Genomic DNA, 22,189 nt, shown 5'->3' on the forward strand with positions numbered 1-22,189 from the left:
ATTTTTGTTTGTTTTTACTTTAAAGTGGGTCTCTAGATTAAGCAGTTTGAGGTACCCTTGGAGGCAAGGTGCAGTGCTTAAAAGGGGAGAGTAGGTGTAGGTGGATTGTACCCTGACTGACTACTGACGGACTGCTCTCCCACGTGCAGTGCTTTAGAAAGCCAATGGCTGCGTCTGGACACTGTGGGCAAGAAGTAAAAGAACGTGCCCTAGGAAACATAACCAGCCAGAAGGAAAGCTGACAAGTACTGACAGGGTTATTATTCTCTCCAACGAGATGGCACAGAGTTGTCAAGGCCTGTCTGTTCTCACAGTGCCAATTGATATGCGCCCTCTTATTCTAAACAGTGCTCATTAGGCCCTTGGAGAAATGGCTCAGCAGTTGAAAGCATACACTGCTCCTGCAGAGAGGACCCCAGGTCATTCCATTTCCAGTTCTTCAGGCAGCTAGCTCCAGCTCCAGGGGACCTCAGACCTCCTTCTGTTCTCCCTGGGCACCTGCTTTCTTTGATCAGCACCATGACCTAACACTTGAGTAGGAAAGGGTTTATTTCTTCTTTCGTCTTACAGTCACTGAGGGAGGCAGGAAATAAAGCAGAGACCATGAAGAAACATTGTACACTGACTGGCTTGCTCAGCTTGCTTTCTTGTACAACCAGGATGACCTGCCCACTGTGCTCTGGGCCTTCCCACAGCAATCAATAATCAAGTTGGAGCTCTTTCCAGATAACCCTTGCTTCTGTCAACTTGACAAAAAAAAAACAAAAAACAACAACAACAAAAACCCTACTAATTGGCACACATATACTGGACATACACACATATATTTAAAAATAAAAATAAATCTCTGTAAGAAGTTTTTATTGTCAGGGATGGTGGCATACACCTTTAATGCCAGCACTTGGGAGGCAGAGGCAGGCAGATTGCTGTGAGTTCGAGGCCAACTTGGCCTCCAGTCTAGGACAGCCAAGGCTGTCGGGGGGGGGGGGGGGGGAGCAGTTTTTATTAGCATAAATTATATAGAATGCTTGTGATATTTTCACGCATTATATAATGTATTCACCACCTATAACCCTCTTTTTCCCTCTCACTCTGCAGACTCCTTCTTTTTCTTTTTTTCTTTTTTATGGGGAGGGTGGGTTCAAGACAGGGTTTTTCTGTGTAGCCATGACTGTCCTGGACTCTGCTTTGTAAACCAGGCTGGCCTTGAACGCACAAAGATCCACCTGCCTCTGCCTCCCAGAGTGCTGGGATTACGGGCGTGCTCCACTACGCTTGGCTACAGAGCCCTTCTTTACAACTACGCTAGTGTTCCATTGAGGGGAGGGGAGGACAGGGGAGGAGGGGAGAGAGAGAACATGTGTGTCCACATATGCATGCCAGTGGATTTAATTACAATTTACAGAAGCATGGGCAACTTACTGGTACCTACAACACTGAAAGAAATGTCTCTTCCTAGTCAGGCATGGTGGTACAGCCAAGGCTACAACACAGAGAAACCCTGTCTTGAAAAACGAAAAGAAAGAAAAAAAGAAAGAAAGAAACATCTCTTCCTTCCCACAGCAATCATTAACTGTCTTAATCCTCAAAAAGAGATGAAGACTTCTGCATCTACCAGTTCTAATATGAGCAGATAATCAATGAGCAGGCTTCTGAGAGAAACTTTAATAAGAATAGAACCAGAGCCAACAAACTACAGCCGCAGTATTTTCAAAAACAAGCAATCTTTGCCTGGTGATGGTGGCACACACCTTTAATCCCAGCACTTAGGGAAGCAGAAGCAGGAGGGTCTCTGTGAGTTGGAGGCCAGCCTGGTCTACAGAGCGAGCTCCAGGACAGCCAGGGCTACACAGAGAAACTCTATCTCTTGAAAAATAAATCAATCAATAAATAAAATGATAAGAATAAGATTAAAGCAATATAATTTTGCTTTGTAAAAATTATATCAGATTGGAATATAATATGAAAACAGAGCAAAGAAATACAAGAAAACTTAAGCATTTAAGATCATTTCTAAGTATACTAGTTCCAGGGAAAACAGAGAAAGGAAATCATTTGCAAAATTATTTCTCAGACTCAAAGATTTGTTTACAGATCACAGAGGCCCACTGAGTACCAGACTTAGTGGATGACAGAACCACACCAAGGTGGTTCACTAAGGACAAAAATAAGGTAATTTCAAGCTTCCAGAAAGTCACAAAGAAAGAATCCGGAATTAGCCGGGCACGTCCTGTAGCTCCAGCACTCTGGGAGGCAGGGGCAGCAGAATCTCTGTGAGTTCAAGGCCAGCCTGGTCTACAAAATGACTCCAGGACAGCCAAGACTGTTACACAGAGAAATCCTGTCTGGGAAAGCAACTACATTTTAAAAAGGACTAGAAGCTAGAAAACAATGGAAAATATCTGTAAAAATTTGAAGGAAAATTATTTTTAGCCTAGAATTCTATACTCAGCCAAACTGCCAGTTAGATGTGAATAGCCAAAAGATAGTTTTTAAAAATCAGTATTCTTGGTGACAGCAAGATAGCTCAGCAGATAAAGGAGCCACGAAACCTTGATGACCCAGGTACCCACATGGTAGAAATCAGGTGAGAGACCTGACTCCTTCAAGTTGTCTTCTGACCTCCACTTACGCAGTGTGGCACATAAGTAAATAAAATGCCTTTTAAAAACCTTTATTCATGGGCCAACAAAATGGCTCAGTGAGCAAAGCACTTGCTGGCAAAGCCTTATACTTGTGTTTGATCCCAAGAACCCACATAAAGGCAGAGAGAAAGAAGTAGCGCTATCAAGACACCCGCATGTAGCCCCATCATCATGTACACACCATGTGGACATTTTAAGTTTCAGGGTGGTTGAGAGAGATGGCTGGCAAGATGGCTCAGTAAGAAAAGGTCCCAGGCCCCATACCCTCGGTTTGATTCTCAGAACCACATGGTGGGAGGAGAGAACTAAGTCCTGAAGGCTATCTTCCAACTTCTCCATAGATCCAGTGTCTCACCTTCATATGAAATAAATATGTAAAATAATTTTTTGAAGAAAAAGAGATACTTAGAAGGAACATAAGGCAACTGAGAGAATGAGTGTGAGGGTTTTGTTTTTTTTTTTTTTTTTTTTGGTTTTGGTTTTGGTTTTGGTTTGGTTTGGTTTGGTTTTGGTTTTGGTTTTGGTTTTTTTGAGACAGGATTTCTCTATGTTATCTTGACTGTCCTGGACTCGCTTTGTAGACCAGGCCATCCTCAAACTCAAAGTGATCCGCCTGCCCCTGCCTCCCAAGTGCTGGGATTAAAGGCGGGTGCCACTACTCCTGGCTTGAGTGTGGACTTTTTAAAGATAGTTTCTACAACCTTATTTTTTTTTTTAATCAACTTAAAATTTCTATATTTTATGAGCCTTTTCATATGAATCTACACAAGGATGTATGTTATCAAGATGTGTGAAAAAAGGAAAGCATATATTGAATCTAGGGAACAAGACATCCAACCCAACAAAGAAGCGAAGAGACTCACCAGTATAGTGAAAAGTTAGGAGGTTCCCCGGGTGACACTTGTTGGCACAGTAGGGCAACCTTTTCTAAACATAATCAGGAGTTTGGGGAGCTATTTCACCAAAATGGTGAAAATCTAGGATACTATGATCTTTCATAATATTTTTGGTTTTTTTGTTTGTTTGTTTCGTTTTGTTTTTTTGTTTGTTTTGTTTTTCGAGACAGGGTTTCTCTGTGTAGCCTTGGCCATCCTGGACTCACTTTGTAGACCAGGCTGACCTCGAACTCACAGCGATCCACCAGCTTCTGCCTCCCAAGTGCTGGGATTAAAGGCATGCGCCAACATGCCTGGCCTTTTGGTTGGTTCTTCAAGACAGGGTTTTGTGGGAAAGATTAAGCTTAGTCACAGGTGGAAGCAGTCTTGGCGGGCTTTACCCTTGGGGCACCCCATGAATACCTTGTGACACACTGAGTGGAGCCATCCTGGGCCTGGAATTCAGGAAGCAGACCTGGAAACCCCAACTGGACTATTGTTTTTCTAATTGACCCTCAACGGGAGAAGGAGGAGCCCTTCCCACGTGACTTAGGCAGGTGGGGAGGAGAGAACAACAAGTTCAGCCCGAGCTTGAGCGTGTGTGGAGCAGGGGACAGGCTGGACCAGCACGCTGGCCAGAGAGACACCTAAGGACCCGTCCCATGGAACGGATACCGGAAGGTTCACTCTTTTGTCCCTTTAACCTTTTTTCCTTCTTGTGTAAGCTAGTTGGGTTGTATAATAAAGTTTAATTGTTAAGAAGCAGAGCCAACAGGGTTTCTTTGTGTAGTCCTGGCTGTCCTGGACTCGCTTTGTAGACCAAGCTGGCCTCAAACCTACAGTGATCTGCCTACCTGTCTCCCCAAGTGCTGGGATTAAAGGCATATGCCACCACTGTCTAGCCTCTCATAATATTTTTAAATAAGCTATTTAAGTAAATGGCAGACCTAGAGGTATAGCTCTGTATATTCTGCTTGTCTAGTTTGTACATAGTGTCGAGTTCAATCCCTAGTGCTGCAGTAAAAAATAGATAAATAGATGGATAGATAGACACACAAATGAATAAACGTAGATAAAAAAATAAATAAATAGCTTTTGAGTAGAATTAATGATTTGCCACAAACATATGAAAATTAAGAGCTGGGAGGTGGTGGCACACGCCTTTAATCCCAGCACTCAGGAGGCAGAGGCAGGTGGATCTCGGAGTTTGAGGCCAGCCTGGTCTACAAAGTGAGTCTAGGACAGGCAAGGCTACACAGAGAAACCCTGTCTTGAAAAACCCAAAGGGGGGGGGGGAGTAAGTTATTATATAAAACACATTTTTTAACTTTTTAAAAGTGTGTGTGCCTGAATATGTACCACATGTTCAGATGCCTAAAAAGGACAGAAAAAAGCACAAGATCTCCTGGAAATAGAATTAAATGCAGCTGTGAGCTACTTCATGTGGTGGGTGCTGGGAACTGAAATCAGGTCCTTAGGAGGAGCAGCAAGTGTTCTCCAGACAACTTTTGGGTTTTTGAGACAGAAGCTCATATAGTCCTGGCTGGCCTTGAATTTACTATGCAGCCAAGGCTAGCTTTGAACTCCTGATCTCCTTGCCTCCACGTCTTGAATTACAAGCATGTGCTAACACACTTGGCTGAGATTATGCTTTTTGCAAATCAGTACTGTTTCTAGCACAACAGATGTCCCTGTATTTTGTTGTTTTGTTTTTTTGGAGACAGGACTTAACTATGTAGCTCTGCATGTCCTGGAACTCACTATGTAGACGAGGCTTTCCTAGAACTCAGAGATCTGCCTATCCACTACCTCTTCCTCCCGAGTGTGCTAGGATTAGAGGCATTCACCACTATGCCTGTCTTGGTTTTCCTGCCCCCCCCCAAAAAAAAACGAGGCTGTCTCTGTGTCCCACAGTAGCCTTCACGGTGCAGTCCTCCAGCCTCGGCCTTCTGAGCACTGGTATTACAGAGGTGCACTGCCATGTCTAGATATGTGTCTTCATTGTCTCACTCTGCAGAGGCACCTGGTGAACTCATGCTGAGCTTAACGTGGATAAGCTACAGCAGCATCTCACTTGGATTGACTGCACATTGCCAGGATGAAGAACATTTGTCTTAATAAAAATGTCCACATTCTGATTCTAACCAACTTAATGGGCAGGAGACCCTGGTTCGTGTCTTTCTAGTTTTCCACAGATCTTCTGCCTGTAAAGGCCTAAGATCCAGAAGTCAGAACACTTTTCTTCTTCCAAAATATTACTTTGAAGTTTTTCAAATTAAATTATATTGGGAATTTTTAGAAATGTCTACAACCAAGGGCAGTGAGACGTAACAGTTGAAGCATTAATCATGTTGATACATGCTATCATTTTTCCTCAATGACATTTTGAAAAATAGGAATTGTTATTTAAATTTGTGAGATTCCTACAAAGGATATTACCAGTACTAAGCAGTAGGTCCTGTATAGTACATTTTCTTGGTCTCCCTCACAGATAATCTTACATGGTTTTGTGTAACTAGAAAAATGATATGATTAAAACTAATATGATTACAACAAAATAAATGTACATATACCTAGTGTGCAAGTCTTATTTTTCAGTGAAGATTATACTAAAATTTTAGCAGAAAAATTGTAATAGTGATATTGTTTAAAATATTAGTAAATTGAGACCAGGCATAGATACACACTTTTAATCCCAGCACTCAGGAGGCAGAGGCTGGTGGATCTATATGTGTGTGTGCTTGACTTGTTTGAAATCATGTGCTTTCTGATAGATAAAACCGTTGACTATAACTGAGATAACCTCTTCTTTAGATTGCCCAAGGGCATTGTTTGTAGGCCAAGTAGCAATTCATAGGAAGGAGAAATCATAAAGTATAAGATTTATGAAGTGCTGTTAGCAGGTGTTAGGACCCAGAGTCACAGGTGATTCTCAGCAGGGGCTCTTACTAGTAATTCCTTCATGTTGGTAGGACTGAAGAGACAGACGTGCCAGGGCATCCTTTAACTCCTCCACTGCTCATGCTGCCTTCAGACTGCCAGTTCTCCTACCTTAGGCACCTGAATGCTAGCATTATTGGTGTGTACCACTCCACCTGACCTTTAGCCAAGACATCTTACATGACATTTTATTTAGTTCCTTAATTGTTTGTTAAGAACAATTTGCCAGGCGTGGTGGCGCACGCCTTTAATCCCAGCACTCGGGAGGCAGAGGCAGGCGGATCGATGTGAGTTCGAGGCCAGGCTGGTCTACAAAGTGAGTCCAGGATGGCCAAGGCTACACAGAGAAACCCTGTCTCGAAAAAAAAAAAAAAAAAGAATCAGTGATTTGGGGTTATAGAGCTAAGCTCTGCTCTTTCAAAGGTCCTGAGTTCAATTCCCAGCAACCATGTTCTGGCTCACCACCATCTGTAATGAGATCTGATTCCCTCTGGGTATGTATGAAGACAGATGACTCATATGCATAAAATAAATTTATTTATCTATTTATTTATAATGCCAGGCTAGGGATGTAATTTAGTTACAGTGACTCCTAGAACACATACAACCTTTGATTTACTCCCCAGTACTGCAGAAATTAGTTAATTGATTATTTTAAGGTGCCTTATTTCATGTGTGACATAGGAGGAGCCAGTTACCAGTGTTAACAGTAATGTATGCTAGAAAATATGTCCATAGGAATCAGCGGAACTGAGGAAGTCAGCAGGACGTGGTTCTCAGTCAGTTAGCCATCTCTGCCTTTTTTTTTTTTTTTTTTTTTTTTTGCTGGGCTTCTCTCATCTTCTATTTTGAAACTTTCTTTCTTTCTTTTTTTTTCTTTCTTTCTTTCTTTTTCAAGACAGGGTTTCCCTGTGTAGCCGTGGTTGTCCTGGACTTGTTTTGTAGACCAGGCTGGCCTCTAACTCACAGAGATCCACCAGCCTCTGCCTCCCAAAGTGCTGGCACTATAGGCTTGCACCAACATGCCCAGCTTTATTTTGAAATTTTCTACAGAAAAGTTGAGAATATCTTTAACCTAATTAGCAATTTGTTAAGATTTTGTCACATTTATGTGCTTATATGCGTGTGTGCATGCCTATATGTGCGTGTACATTTGCTTTCCAGAGACAGTACATCTTAGCTTTATGCACTCCCACCTACATCTCCTGAGAGCAAAGACATTCTTCCATATAAGCAATGGCACATTGCTTTCTTCTCCAAGAAAATAAATAATCTCATAATAATCTAACTGCCCAAATTCCAATTGTCCTTAAAAAAAAATTTTTTTGTCCTTAAAATTTTTATAGTGTTCAGAATCTAACCAAGATTCCTGCATTCCATTGAATGTTTTCCCTCTTCCATCTCTTACAATTCTTTACTTTCTCTCTGTTTTGTTTATTTTGATTGTTTTGAGACAGTCTTACTCTGTAACCTAAGCTAACCCACATCTCACTGTATAACCCAGACTAGCCTCCAACTCATGGTTATCCTCTTGTTTCTGCCTCCTGAGTCCTAGAATATTAGGTGTATATCACCATGCCTAATTCCTTAGTCTCTTTTAATCCACCCCCTTTCTTTTTCTTTTTTCTGCATGAATACTGTAAGAGCACCACATGTGGCCAGGAGTGGTGGCACATGCCATTAGTCCCAGCACTTGGGAGGCAGAGTCAGGCGGATCACTGTGAGTTCGAGGCCAGCTGGGTCTACAAAGTGAGTCCAGGACAGCCAGGACTATCAAAAAAGCAAACAAACAAACAAAAACAAAAAATAGATTTTTGCCGGACATGGTGGTGCACGCCTTTAATCTCAGCACTCAGGAGGCAGAGGCAAGAGGATCACTGTGAGTTTGAGGCCAGCCTGGTCTACAAAGTAAGTCTAGGACAGCCAAGGCTAAACAGAGAAACCTTGTCTTGAAAAACCAAAAATAAAATTAAATAAATAAATAAATAAAGCACCATATGTGTGCCTGGTGCTCTCAGAGTTTAAAAGAGGGCATCTAGATTCCCTAGTTGGAGTTATGGATAATTGTGAGTCACAGTCTAGGAACTGAACCCAGGTCCTCTGCAAGAACAACAAATGCTTGTAACTGCTGAGTCATTTCTCCATCCTTTTCTTTAAAGGTTTTTATAATATGGTCTTTTTTGGAGAGTCCAAAGTCAGCTGTCTTATATAATATCTCACATCCTGGATTTGTCTAATTTTTGAAATTGTGATTAGATTCAGAAGAAAGATGTTTGCAGAGAGGGGAAAATACTGTGTTGCATAATATGCATAACATTAGGCTGATGTTTGATCACTTGCAGAAACCTGAGTCTTCCTCAGGTAAATCTAAATTTAATGTTGATCAATCATGTTTTACTAACAAGAAAAAAAAGCCAGACATAATATCCTAGACCTGTCATAATCCTCCGTCTATAGAGCCTGAGACAGGAGCAGCCTCATGAATTTGCATAGTGCCATGAGTTATACAGCCTCGGCAATACAGTGGGTACCAGCCAGGGCTACAGCATGGGACCTGTGTCTCTCTCGAAGGAAAGAAGGAGGGAGGAAAGGCCCAGTGGCTATTGTTATGCAGAAGTCATGGTGGCTATGCATTACTCATAGGTAGCACTCACTCTGTCTGCCCCAAGGTGGGAACTGTTTCCTTCCACTTTCCTCTGTAGGGAATCTTGGCAGATTGCCTGCTAGTAAAGACCCCATAGCGTGAAGCAAGTAAGAGTATCAGTAAGATGAACGTTTTGAGCCATTAGTATGTCTCATGGCTCTGGGCTGAATGCTTACTCTTGCTTATCTGTATCGGGGCCCCATTAGGATAAGCATTGTTGTTGCCCCATTTTACAAACTAGGAAACTGGAGTACAGAAAGATTGAGGATCTAGCCCAGGCATCCAGGAGGGCTAGAGTTCAAACCCATGCCTCCCTGATTTTACAACACCATTCTTACTTCCTTTTTTTTTTTTTTAAGCTTCCTCCAGTGTTATATACAGGGTATCATACCCAGTTCTGTCCCATCCATTCCTTTAGAAGCCTCTTATCAGTCTGTAAGAACAGCCTCAATAGACGCCGTTACTTACCCATTAGCATAAGCTGTCTGAACCATTTATCCTATTCTGTGGTTCTCTCCCATGTTTCAGCCAAGACCTTTAACAGCAGAGTGGTTTGTGCTGGGTCCCTTTCCCCACTCCCCAGCACCCACATAAGCAGAAATCATGTGCTGGAAATGAAACCAGGTGGCAGAAGCAGCTGCACAAGCAAGACAAGCATGACCGGGTCACACTAACCAGATGACAGGAGTGAGAGCCTTCAGTGACCATCAGTGAGAAGTGGGGTGACAGTGAACCTGAAATAAAGGCCATTGAAATAAGACTTGTTTTCCAAGGGAAGTTTGTCCTTGCCGTCTTCCTCTCATCAGAGAGGATGTAGCAGTCGTCTTGTTTGAGTAATTCCGAACCACTGGTCAAAGCCATGAAGAAATTTCTGAAAGAAAGTATGATTATGGTTTCTGGTGCCCACTCTTGGTTTCTTTTTGAGAAATTTGTTTAAGTCATTGTTACCTAAACTATATAATTATACAGTATAATAAACTGAGAACAGTAGAAGTTACCCTCTGTGATCAAGGGAACAGAATGAATTAACCTTTAGAAGTCAAACAATTATTTTTTAATACAGAACTGTACCTATTTTTGAGAAATTAAAGCATCTGTGGACAACCACAGATGGGAGCCATAGAAACCCTAACTTAACCCTTGGTTAAGTCATTTTGTAGCGTTCCCATCCATTAAAAGAGAATAATTGGGGTTGGGGGGCAGCAAGATGGAACAGTGGGAAAATGCACTTGACACCGAGCCTGATGGTCTGCGCAAGAGAGAGCCACCTCCCTGGAGTTGGCCTCAAACCTCCACATGCACACCATGGCTCTTGAGGCTTCCCTCTCCACACACACATACACATGAGTGTGGTTTGCTTTGCTTTGTTTTAAGTAATTGAGCCAGGGAGATGGGTCAGTTGGTAAAGTACTTTCTGCAGCATGGGGACCTGAGTTGGAGCCTTAGAACTCATGGTTTGTTTGATTTTGGTTTTGTTGGTGGTGGGTTTTGGTTTTGTTTTGTTTTTCCCATTGCAGCTAGTGGTAGCTTGTCCCTTGTAATCCCAGCACTGGGGAAGTGGAGACTTGGGAGTCTCTGGGTTTCATGGGCCAGCCTAGCCTAATCAGCAAGCTGCATGTCCCAGTGAGAGACCCTGACCCAACATGAGGTGGAAAGCTACTGATATCAGTGTTCACCTTTGGCCTGAATGGGCATATGCATACACATAGGCCCTCACTCACACATGAGCACACACAAGTAATTGCCACATATTAAGTAAGGATTAAGCTTATACATACAGTTTAGCGAAGTGCTAAGCACAAAGTAGGCACTCAATATGAAAGCAACTGTCATCACCACATGGTCATACCATCAAGTTGAGTGCTCTGACGTGACATACATCTAGGGACCCTCTCTAAACCACAGCAGCGTTCCCTTAACCCAAGCAAACACACGTTCTACACCCTGCCTGGCTAGTGCCTAAGTCTGAGGCCTAATCTCTGTATATCTACTCTGGTGGTGACAGGAGCGTCATATAACCATGGTGCTTACTGAAGTCTGTCTCTGTTTCAGGTGGTTAGCTCAACCAATGGAGAGCTGAATGTTGATGACCCCACCGGAGCTCACTCAAACGCACCAATCACAGCTCATGCCGAGGTGGAGGTAGTGGAGGAAGCTAAGTACGTTCATCTTTCAAAGGGGCTGTGTTGTCTCACTATGGCTTGGAAACTCCTCTGTCTGCTCTGTGTGTTGCTCATCACAGACTGAATCCTTCACGCTTGTGTCCACAGCTTCCTTCTTCTGACCAGTTTAATGTTTGCATGATGCATTAAGGTTGCGGCCACCCTTCTTTTTAGCTCTGATTTCTGGGCAGATAGTTACTTTTTTTTTTTTTTAGCTTGCCTGGTGCAAAAGGCATAGTGAGCTAGAAGAACAGTGCAGTAAACGCTACAATAGGTAGTAGCCATGCATTTCTTCGAGGCTCTGGAGCTCCTTGCTCCCTGTGGGTTAAACCATGGGCCGTGGTGTACAGTGTCTCGTTTCTAGTTGTTGCCTGACTGCTTCAGACGGGTGGTCCTGAACATAAAAGGCAGACATTTTGCTGTCATTTAGATAGTCTGGGCTTAGAAAAACTAAGTAAATCAGTCCTGGGACAGCAAAGAAGTGATCTAATCCCAAGAGAGCAAGGCAGCTCCTCACTTGCCTCTGCTTCCCTTGCATGTGTGTGTCGTGCTGCGCTCTCCTGCTAGCCCCTCGGTGCCTTCTGCATGGTCTGTATTTAAACTCTGCGGTTCTGGGCTGGAAAGTGACGCTGATTCTGCTGCACAAACAGCATTTCTACCACTTCTTTTTCTTTTTTCCCTAACCCAAACTCAGATCCAGGTTTAAACTCCAAGAAGACACCAGGTAGGGAAGGCTAGAGAAACATGAGCCAGTAACTACTGCCCTGATGTGAATGGCCTTTCTCTCAAGCTCTTTGAGAACATTCAGTGTCCAAATGTGTTCTCAGCAAGTAAAATATTTATTTCTAGTACAAACCAGGACGTGCTTACACCTCTGGATATCAGTCAGGGTCACCAAGCACTGGGGTCTTTCTTCCAGATATACTTTGTGTGATTGTACTCCTGCCCATCTATTTGGTGAGCTCCCTTGGCCTTTAAAAGGTCTTTTCCTACTTAACAGATGAAAAAGCGAATGAGTGTGACCTCAGCTCTATCCTGTTAATGCCTGTAGACAGGGCTGGGGTGGGAAGGTGATGCCAGCAGGAAACTATTTTTAGTAGTTAAACACAATCCTTCTCAGGGATTTAGGAGACTTTAATGGTGGGGTTTTTTTTTTGTTGTTGTTGTTTTGTTTTTCTCAATAAATTATATAGCATTATTCTTACTATCTCACCCTTGGCTGCACTTTGGAATCAACTAAAATATGTTAGAAAATACAGATACTTCTGCATGGCCCCAGAGATTTGAGGTTAATTTATTAATGTCTAGCCTGATAATGAAAAGATTTAAAAGTTGGGGAATTGTAGTGTGCGGCCAGGATTGGGAACTACCACACACTGCGTGCTCTGATCTTGAAAGAGAGCCACACCTTTTCCTACCCCACCCCCTCCTACTCCCCATTTCACATTTGTACCTATTCTTTTTATAAGTTCAGATTTGAATTTAATACAATACTTTGAACACCAAGTTCATATGAATTTTAGTTTTAGACTCTAAGTAGATTTATATTTTGGACCTATTCACTTCATGTCATTTTGGTAAATGTGTACACTGTGTATGTGAGTGTGGTATGTGTGTCCAGTGTGAAAGACGGAGGTCCTTCATACAGAAAGAGCTCAATCTGTTGTGTTCTGTACTGTCATATTCCTAACATTAGACTATTAAGAGAGGTTAAAGTCTTTCCATTTAGCAGAAAGGGCCACTATTCTTCTTGTCCCCAACTCCAGATTTAGACCTTCTGAAAAGTGTAGAAACTAAAAGGGAGCAGCTATGTACTGGTTCTGGTAGAAAATTCAGGAGCTACCAATCCATCTTGGCTAGGGAACTGTCAGGGCTCAGCTGTGGTCTATGGTATATATGGAGTAAGGACAGGTAGCCATATACCCACCAGATCATTTTGATGGAAAAGTCAAAGCTAGAGAGACATGAGGTGTCCCAGCAACCCCTCATTGTACGTGGTTATGATGCTGTTGGTTCATGTAGCCTGTTGATAGGATAAGGAGGGCTGTTGTCTATATTGGAGTTAAACTCAAGCACAGAGAAAGTGTGAAATCTTTACCTCCAGGCTTTTGATTTTAGGTTCCCTTCCCCGGCTTGTTTTGTTTCAAGGCAGAACAAAGTCATAGGATGGTGGTTTCTGTTCAGTGGACACTTGATTTCCTTCTTTTTTAGCTACAAGATACTTTTGTTGAGGTGTGTTTGAAGAGTAGTGAGGGCAGACAATTTTTAGATTTATTTTTGTCATATTGAGAGTATAAGAATTTTTATTACCAATACTTAGGCTATATCTTGAAAATCACAGGCCTGATTTCTCCTGAGAATTAGTGTGGTTATTAGAATTTAGGTCATTCTCTGGTGGTTATGCCCAAGCAGTGACCTCCCTCCATTTCATCTTAAACTTCCTCACCTCTACGAAGAGCTGCGTGCTAACTTCTGCTTCTCTAGCTGCAGTGCAGAAGGTGGCATGCGTTGTACAAGGGCCTGCTGTGGGGACCAGCTGGTTCAGCCTTGATGCCAGGTCATCTGCTCCTTTCCCTGCTGCCTTTCTGGAAGTTGCCCTGAAAAGCCCACTCTGAGGCTTCTACCAGCTCTTTTTGTTTTGCATTCCCCTGAGATCCAGCTCCCCGACTGATGCTTCTGTCAGGCTTCTACCGCTCCTCTTTACTGTGAAGACCAAGTGGCCTGCTCAGCCTCCCTCCGTTGGGGGAGACTAAGCTCAGACACATACTGCATGTTTGCATGGCGCACAGGGAGTGGCTCCATCTCGCCTACCTGAGGACTAACACCCCTCTCTCTCTCTCTCTCTCTCTCTCTCTCTCTCTCTCTCTCTCTCTCTCTCTCTCCTCCCTCCCTCTCTCCCTCCCTCCCCCCCTTTTCTCTCTTTACTATGTTTTTTTCTTTATATACTCTGTAGCTGCCTGAAAATGCTCAACCTGTGGTGAGTCCCTCTCTCCTCCAGTCCCCATGCAAGGGGAGCGGCCCAGACTAGACTGGGATTGGCAAAGCCTTAGAACTACTGAATGGGTCCATATGCCTTCTCATGCCTTAGCCACCCAGACTGGGGAAGTTAGGTCCACACGGTGGGATGGGACAGGCCTGTACCCAAAATTCAATCTTTTCCTTCTTTTCTTTCAAACCCACCTCATTTATCACTGTGCCCTCCTTCCAAAAACAACGAAACCTCCCAATATCCAAACTTAACTCTCTCTGTTTTTTGGTTTTGGTTTTGGTTTTTTTTTTTTTTTTTAAGCTGAATGAGCTTCTTTTCGAATTTTTCTCCCCAAGTTATGACTAGAACTGTCAGGAGGGACCAAGGTTAGAGAGAGAATTTTAGCTGTTTTTAATAACTACAACATAACGTTATCAGCAGATAATGAACTCAGCCTTTGGCAGTTTGGCCTGTCATGTGGAAATAGACTGTTTGGAGGAACTCACAAGTTCCCTATGAGTTCCTTGTCGGTTTCAGTTAGTTTTTCCTTTTTGGTAGGAGTTTCTAAAACAGGAAAACTCTTTGAGGGAAAGATCCACATTTTGTTGTTGATTGGACATTGTTGGGATTTTTGTTGTTGTTGTTGCTGCTGCTGCCTTCTTTAATGAGAGGATAGTGGGTCAGGGGCTGACAGAGGTATGCGAGCCTGTCTTTTTTCTTTAATACAGATGTAGGACAGGCTGTGGAGGAAAATCCCTGAAGGATTGATGTTGGTGACTTTTTGTAACCTTCCACACTGTCCACACTCCTATTCTGTTCTGTGATGATAACCTGCTGAATTCTGGCTACTTCGTTTTGAACAATTCTCTTCAGTAACTGCCTTGGGCCCTGGTCTCTGAACCGCAGCTGTCTAAGCCAGATTGTCCAGAACTGATTCTGCCTAAGAACAGATGTGCACTGAAGATAAGAGCTGGGTTCTCAGGCCAGTAGGATTGGTAGGGTTAGGGTTTCAGAGAGGACATTCGGCCTAGTCATGTGTCTGTGTAATCTAATGTTGTCATGGTCTTTTTTTTTTTTTTTTTTTCTCCCTGTGAGGTGTCAGTCACATGATCCCAGTTGCAAGTACTTTAGGTCCTAATATGCTCATGCAACTTTGTTCATAGTAGGACTTGAACCAGTTTTAGAGCAGGAGAGGAGAAAAAAAGTATGGTAAAGAGAAACCTCAAGGGGGTAGCCTAAGAGGAGTGCAGGAGTGACAGGAGGGAGGAATGGGTCAGGTCAGAGGCCTATGGAAAGACTATTTGATGGCTTGTGAGTAGAGTCCTGGATCCGTTTTGGCTCTAACTTGTTAAGAATTTCTGGTCACTCAAAGGATCAACTGGAAGGAAACCTAAGACACAAAGAGTGTTTGGTCATTTGTCCTTATTCTGTTCTGAGAGAAACAGCTCTATCCATGTGGAGTTACCCAGTAGACTTGGCCTCCAGCCTACATCCTTTTGCTGGTGGTCACCACAGAAACCAAAACCTTTAGGAACAGACTGTGGAGTTTCCTTCCTTACTGTGGAGTTAAAAGTTTCAACTCCTCCTGAAGCTATTACAGGGCTCTAATGCAAACCACGGCCATTCCTCTGACTTGACAGCCTCCACACATGTACGCTCCAGGCATTCAGCAGAGCACATGCTGGCTCCTCTGAATTGCCCTGGAGGAAGTAGAAGAATTCACTGGACATTTGGAAATGAGCCCAGTATTTCGAATCCCAGCACTTGGGAGGCAGAGGCAAGTGGATCTCTGTGAGTTCGAGGCCAGCCTGATCTACAAGTGAGTCCAGGACAGCCAAGGCTACACAGAGAAGCCCTGTCTCAAAAAACCAAGGAAAAAAGAAAAGAAAAGAAAAAAAAAATCCTTTTAGGATACTCTACACAAAAAATAAGAACAGAAATTAATTTTAGAGTTAGTAAACCCACTGAAAATCATAGTTATAAAAACTAGTTCCTATATACTAGACGTTCAGGTCAGCAAATGTCTGGGGATGGGGCTAGAGAGATGGCTTGGTGGTTAAGGTTACTTCCAGAGCAAGCAGTCTCATGTCTCAGCAGCCACATGACACTCACAACCATCAATAACTGTAGTCCCAGAGGTCAAACGCATTATTCTGCCCAGGCATACACATGGTACATAGATGTACATTCAGACAAAACGCCCATACACATAAAATGAATAAAGAAATTTAAAACCTACAAGTAGAACATTATGATAGGCAGATTTGGGCCCAGGGGTCCCGCTCAAACTAAGGCACCAGCCAAGGACAATACAGGTGGTAACTTAAACCCCTACCAGATCTAGCCAATGGTCAGAAACAGTCTCCACACTTGAGTGGAGAGTGGCATATGACTTTCTCACGTACTCTGGTGCCTCACATTTGACCATGTCCCCCGGAGGGGGAGACCAGGTGGCACTCAGAGGAAGGACAGCAGGTTACCGAGAAGAGACTTGATACCCTATGAGCATATACAGGGGGAGGTAATCCCCCTCAGGAACAGTCATAGGGGAGGGGAATAAGGGGAAAATGGGAGGGAGGGAAGAATGGGAGGACACAAGGGATAGGATAACCATTGAGATGTAACAAGAATAAATTAATAATAAAAAATTAAAATAAAAAAAAAGAAATTAAAAAACAGGACTAGAAAGATGGCGTTAAGAGCACTGGCTGCTCTTCCAGAGGTCTTGAGTTCAATTCCCAGCAACCACATGGTGGCTTACAACCATCTATAATGTGATCTGAAGCCCTCTTCTGGCCCACAGGTGTACATGCAGGCAGAACATTATACATATTAACAAAAAAAAATAAATCTTTAAAAAAATTTTCTTCAAATAAATGTTCAGCCATGCATGGTGGCTCACGCCTTTAATCCCAGCACTCGGGAGGCAGAGGCAGGCGGATCGCTGTGAGTTTGAGGCCAGCCTGGTCTTAAGAGTGAGTCTTGGACAGCCAAGGCTACACAGAGAGACCCTGTCTCGAAAAACCAAAATAAGGTTAAGAGCACTGACTATTCTTCCAGAGGTCCTGAGTTCAAATCCCAGCAACCACATGGTGGCTCTCAATTATCTAGTGCCCTCTTCTGGCCTGCAGGTGAACATGCAGGCAGAGCACTGTATACTTAACTAACTAACTAAATAAATAAATAAGATAAAAATAAATGTCCATTTCTAATGCATATATATGTATATATATATGTATCTATATAATTTGTTCTTAAATTCTTCCTCAGTGTTTCCATTAAGGACTATTTTTAGCAATTAAAAGCGTGAAACATTTTTATTTAAAATAATTTATTCAGCTTCCAGATATATATGATATTTTGGTTCACACCTATAATTGGTACTTACAGATATCATTGGTGCACAGGGCTGGTTGGGACGGACAGATACATGCACATTATTTTTGGTTTTTGGTTTTTTTGTTTTGTTTTGTTTTTTCAAGATAGGGTTTCTCTGTGTAGCCTTAGCTCTCCTGGACTCATTTGGTAGACCAGACTGGCCTCGAACTCACAGTGATCTGCCTGCCTCTGCCTCCCGAGTGCTAGGATTAAAGGTGTGCGCCACACGCCCAGCACATGCACATTATTTATCTATCTGTCTGTCTGTCTATTGAGACATAGTCTACTATAGCCCAGATTGGCATCAAACTTGATAAGTAGCCAAGAATGACTCTCCTTTCCTGACCTGTTTTCCAGTTCTCAAGCACTGGAACTGCGGGCATACATCACCATGGCCAGCTTTTGAAGAAAATGTTTTAAAACTCTGTTAAGAAACTCTTCTCTCGGGATTAAAGAGATGGCTTAGTGGTTAAGAGGCAGTTCTTCCAAAGGACCTGGGTTCAAATCTCAGCACCCATGTGGCAGTTCACAGCTGTCTGTAATTCCAGTTCCAGGGGATTTGACACCCTCACACGGACATAATACGGAGGCAGAGCACCAATGTAAAGAAAGAGCCAGGCGGTCCTGGCACACTGTGGCCTGTAATCACAGCACTCGGGAAGCAGAGGCAGGCGGATCGCTGTGAGTTCGAGGACAGCCTGGTCTACAGAACGAGTGCAGGACAGCCATGGCTACACAGAGAAACCTTGTCTCAAAAAACCAAAAAGAAGGGAAGAAAGAAACTCCTGTCTTAAAATTCATTCATGAAATTGCACTGTGTCACATCACTATCTGTGTAAATGCTTCTTTCTGCATTCTTTTTTATTTTATTTTATTTATTATGTGTACAGTGTTGTGCCTGCAGGCCAGAAGAGGGCACCAGATCACATTACAGATAGTTGTGAGCCACCATGTGGTTGCTGGGAATTGGACTCAGTACCTTTGGAAGAACAGCCAGTGCTCTTAACCTCTGAGCCATCTCTCCAGCCCCCTCTTTCTACATTCTAAGAAACTGTCTCACTGTAGGTATTGATGGCGGACACAAATAAGTCCTAGCACCCTGAAAAGCTGAGGCCAGAGGACTGCACTTTGAATTTGAAGCTAGCCTTGGCTACATAATGAGTCCTGTCTCAAAAGAGAATTTCAAGAAAGAAACTTTATCCAAATTGCTAATGATGAAAATATTAGAAACACCATTAGAAAGTATAGTAACACAAGGGGTCTGAAGGGAACGGAATCAGCTACAGGGGAGAACGTGGGCGTATGGGGATCTCTATATGAACACCCCATACACTAAAGCCTAAGACATGGGGCTGGAGATATGGCGCAGCCGTGAAGAGCATCTGCTTTCATTTCCCAGCATCCCCAGCTCATAACTCTTCCTCTGTAAGTCCAGTCCTATGAATCTGATGCCCTCTTCAGGCTTCTGTGGGCACTCACATGATACAGACATACATGCAGGCAAAACATTCATACACATAAAATAATAAATACTTTTAAAGACCCCTGAAAGATTACTAAGAGACTTAAAGATATTTTTCTCAGAAAAGTTTTCTTTCCGGGACCAAGCACCTGAGCTTTACTTACAGCCTTATTCTCCTCCATCACTCGTCCACTGCCTTTTGCCCACCCTTCTCGTTTTCCACTTGTCATTTCTGGGAAGAACAAAACTTCCGCGTCAACCTTGCTATAGCCCTCAACACTTCCTTCTCCGGTGCCTGTGTGACAGCCACATTTCCTAACCCAAAGGCTGGAGTGAAGAGGACATCCTCAGGGTTAGGGTATGCCAGCACTGCCACTCTTCCACAGGCTCTCTCCTCACCCCCATACCCCCACCCCGTGTGCACATGTGCACTCACTTGCAAGAGATGGCACTTGGAGAGCCTCAGCCTCTACCTTAAAACAGTTGCTAACCCTGTCTGGAGCAGTGGCAGTCTCGGAGAACTAACTGGGAGATTCCCTGTGACTAGTTTCCAAGGGATTAGCTCCTGGGCTTTGGGCATTGGTCCCCTTGCAATACTTGGCACCTGTGCTGGTGTCAGGAGATCTAAGGTTCACCCCTGTATGAGCTAGAGTTTCTGCTTACTCCAGGCATCATGTCAGGGATAAGAACAACATAGAAAGGATCTTGATCTTTTGTTGGCACTGTGTGACTGCCAGAGTTCTAGATTTCATGCTTTGTCTGAGATTTATTTGCCTCAGTTTAGCCTCCTTGCCTCCTGCTTTGAGCTGCTCCCAGTATGAAGGGGCATACCGTGCAGGCTATTTTTATGTTACCCTGAGTACCCTCCATCTTAGTTCTAGACAAAGATGGAGTATCTGGGTTGGATGTTAAGAACAAAGCCTTCATCCTTCTACCAGAAATGCCTGTGGCAACCAAGTCTAGTGGGCAGCATTTTGATATTCAGGTAGAGTGGCTGAAACTCAGATCAGCTGTTACCTTTAGCTTTCCTGACAGACACTTCCTGCTACTTGCAGTGTTTGTGTACTGTAGGTGGTGGGCGGCCACGTGGGTGGGAACCAGGAGAAAATAGTTGTACCCTCTGCAGTAAGCAGGAGCAGGCAGAGAAGTGGGCTGAGAGCTGGAGGCTCCTAGGTTAACTTAAAATGTTCTTGTGCTCCAGGTGCTGCTGTTTCTTTAAGAGGAAAAGGAAGAAGACTGCTCAGCGACACAAGTGACCAGTGCCTCCCAGGAGTCCTCAAGTCCTGGGGATTCTGGCTCCAATTGCACCTGCAGCTCCTGCCATTTCTCACTGGAAGGGACTCCTCTTTGGGGGTGGGTGGAGATCCAAACCAAAAAGAAGAAAACAGATGCCCCCAGAAGGAGCCAGTGCAGGCAGCCAGGGCCCATGGGCCAGTGGCAATCCCCTCTGTTTGAGCTCTGAGCGGGTCTAGAGCTGCTGCTTCTCCACTGCTTGCCCTTGGGCTCTCTGGCTGACTCTCTTCCCATTGTTTACAGTGAAGGTGTCATTCACAAAAACTCAAGGACTACTATTCTCTTCCCTCCTTTCTTTACACCACCCTCAACCCTCTCCAGCATAAAAACTACTAAGCTAAAGGGTCTGTCAAGAAGCTGGTGGTGTAGCCAAGAAGATAGGAGGAAGATGACAGCCCTGGGCTGCAGAGCTTCTCAATTTCCCAGGTGTGTCTGTTAGTATGGCTTCCTCTCCCTCTGTGCCTGGGTAACTCCAACCCAGCTGGCCACAGGGTTCAGGTCCCTCCTTCCACCTTCCCTTCCTCCTTTCCCCTCCTGTGAAGTCACACTGTAGGACACAAGCTGTGAGCATCTGCAGTCTACTGTCCCTGTGTGTTGGCGTTCTTAGCTTTTTTGGCAAGCAAATCCCTTGCTCTGGGCTGTAGCAAAACATGCCTGTGGTTCTGAGCAAAGGAAAGGAAACTGACTTTATTGCACTTTTAGTTTTTTGGGGTTTGTTTTTATTTTATAAACAACATGGCAGATGCATATTGTGTCTGGTTATATTGGGGGGATGCTTTTTTCTGTTTCAAGGGGGATGGGCCAGCCAAGCCATTCAGAGAAAATGTGGTTACAGAGGACATTCGTGATGGAAAGAGTCTGACTTGCAGCACTTGGAAGAGAAGAAGCCAAACTTTGTGTCACCCTGAGTGAATACTCAGGTTGGCAAGGAAACATACTTGAATTTTCATTCATCTTCTCTGCTGCAGAAAAAAAAAGTCCCCATCAGAGCTCCTTGACCTAATCAGCCTAGAGTTTGAAAGCCCAGCTCCTGAGCACTTGGACTGAGCACCAAGCCAGACTGACCAACCAGAAGGCACCTGTCTCAGAGAGAAGATACTTAACAACAGCAAAGCAAAATTTGTTTCCTCCGCTGCCAGGGACTTCCTTCTAGATAGCCATGTGACTTTTTGTTGACTTGGGGGACAAAATTAATTACTAAACAGCCACCATCAATTTGCCAGTAGTGGAAAAAAGAGGGCAACAAATCTGCTTTCCAACTGCCAGAGGAGCCTCAGGATGCATCATCCTAGGATCAGCATGTCCTGTCTGCCTCAATTGAGTTAGGACATTTGGGCTGGTCTGCCTTAGAAGCCAAACCTGTGATAATCTTGGAGCAGGTCCATAGCAATAGGCTTAGAACTTGGTACATGGGGCTGCAGTAAGCAGGAAAGGTAAGATTGGTTGGTTCTGGGAAAGTCCAGAGAAAAAGAAACAGTAATGAGAGGTTTAAAAGCTTAACAAATGAACAGACTCTTTCCAGCTAGTGTGACCCCACAGCTGAGCATGTTTTCCCTGGTACACTCTACCTGCCACCATGGCATCTTCACTGTACAGAACACCATGAGGCATCACTGGTTACCAGTGTGTGGGGTTACTCTCTGCGTGCTCTGTTTTCATTTGAGATTAATGGCATTTCCAAACAGTGACTTTGTGTCCTAGTTATGGAAAAAAGGATTAGTCACGTGGGGAAAGAGGTCTTGTGTCTGGGTATAAAAAGCTAACCATAGGACAGTGGCTGGTGACTTAGTGCAGCACAGAACTCTTTGCTTGTACATATAGA

General features: G+C 43.7%; 1 protein-coding gene across 5 annotated transcripts in view; it reads left to right on the top strand.

The window, feature by feature from the left end:
- The window catches only part of Csnk1g1 (casein kinase 1 gamma 1), a 116,496-nt gene extending 94,604 nt beyond the window's left edge, over window positions 1-21,892 (top strand). For 4 of the 5 annotated variants that reach the window (XM_051156662.1, XM_051156663.1, XM_051156665.1 and 1 more), the window contains 3 exons: window positions 11,157-11,263; window positions 14,220-14,243; window positions 20,276-21,892. In XM_051156662.1, coding sequence (XP_051012619.1) covers window positions 11,157-11,263; window positions 14,220-14,243; window positions 20,276-20,330 — 186 coding nt within the window. In that variant the 3' untranslated portion in view covers window positions 20,331-21,892. The remainder of the gene's footprint in view (window positions 1-11,156; window positions 11,264-14,219; window positions 14,244-20,275) is intronic. The other variant, XM_051156664.1, reaches the window with a different exon arrangement.
- The last annotated feature ends 297 nt before the right edge of the window (window positions 21,893-22,189 follow it).

Source organism: Acomys russatus, chromosome 14, assembly GCF_903995435.1.
Source record: "Acomys russatus chromosome 14, mAcoRus1.1, whole genome shotgun sequence".
Taxonomy (NCBI): Eukaryota; Metazoa; Chordata; class Mammalia; order Rodentia; family Muridae; genus Acomys; species Acomys russatus.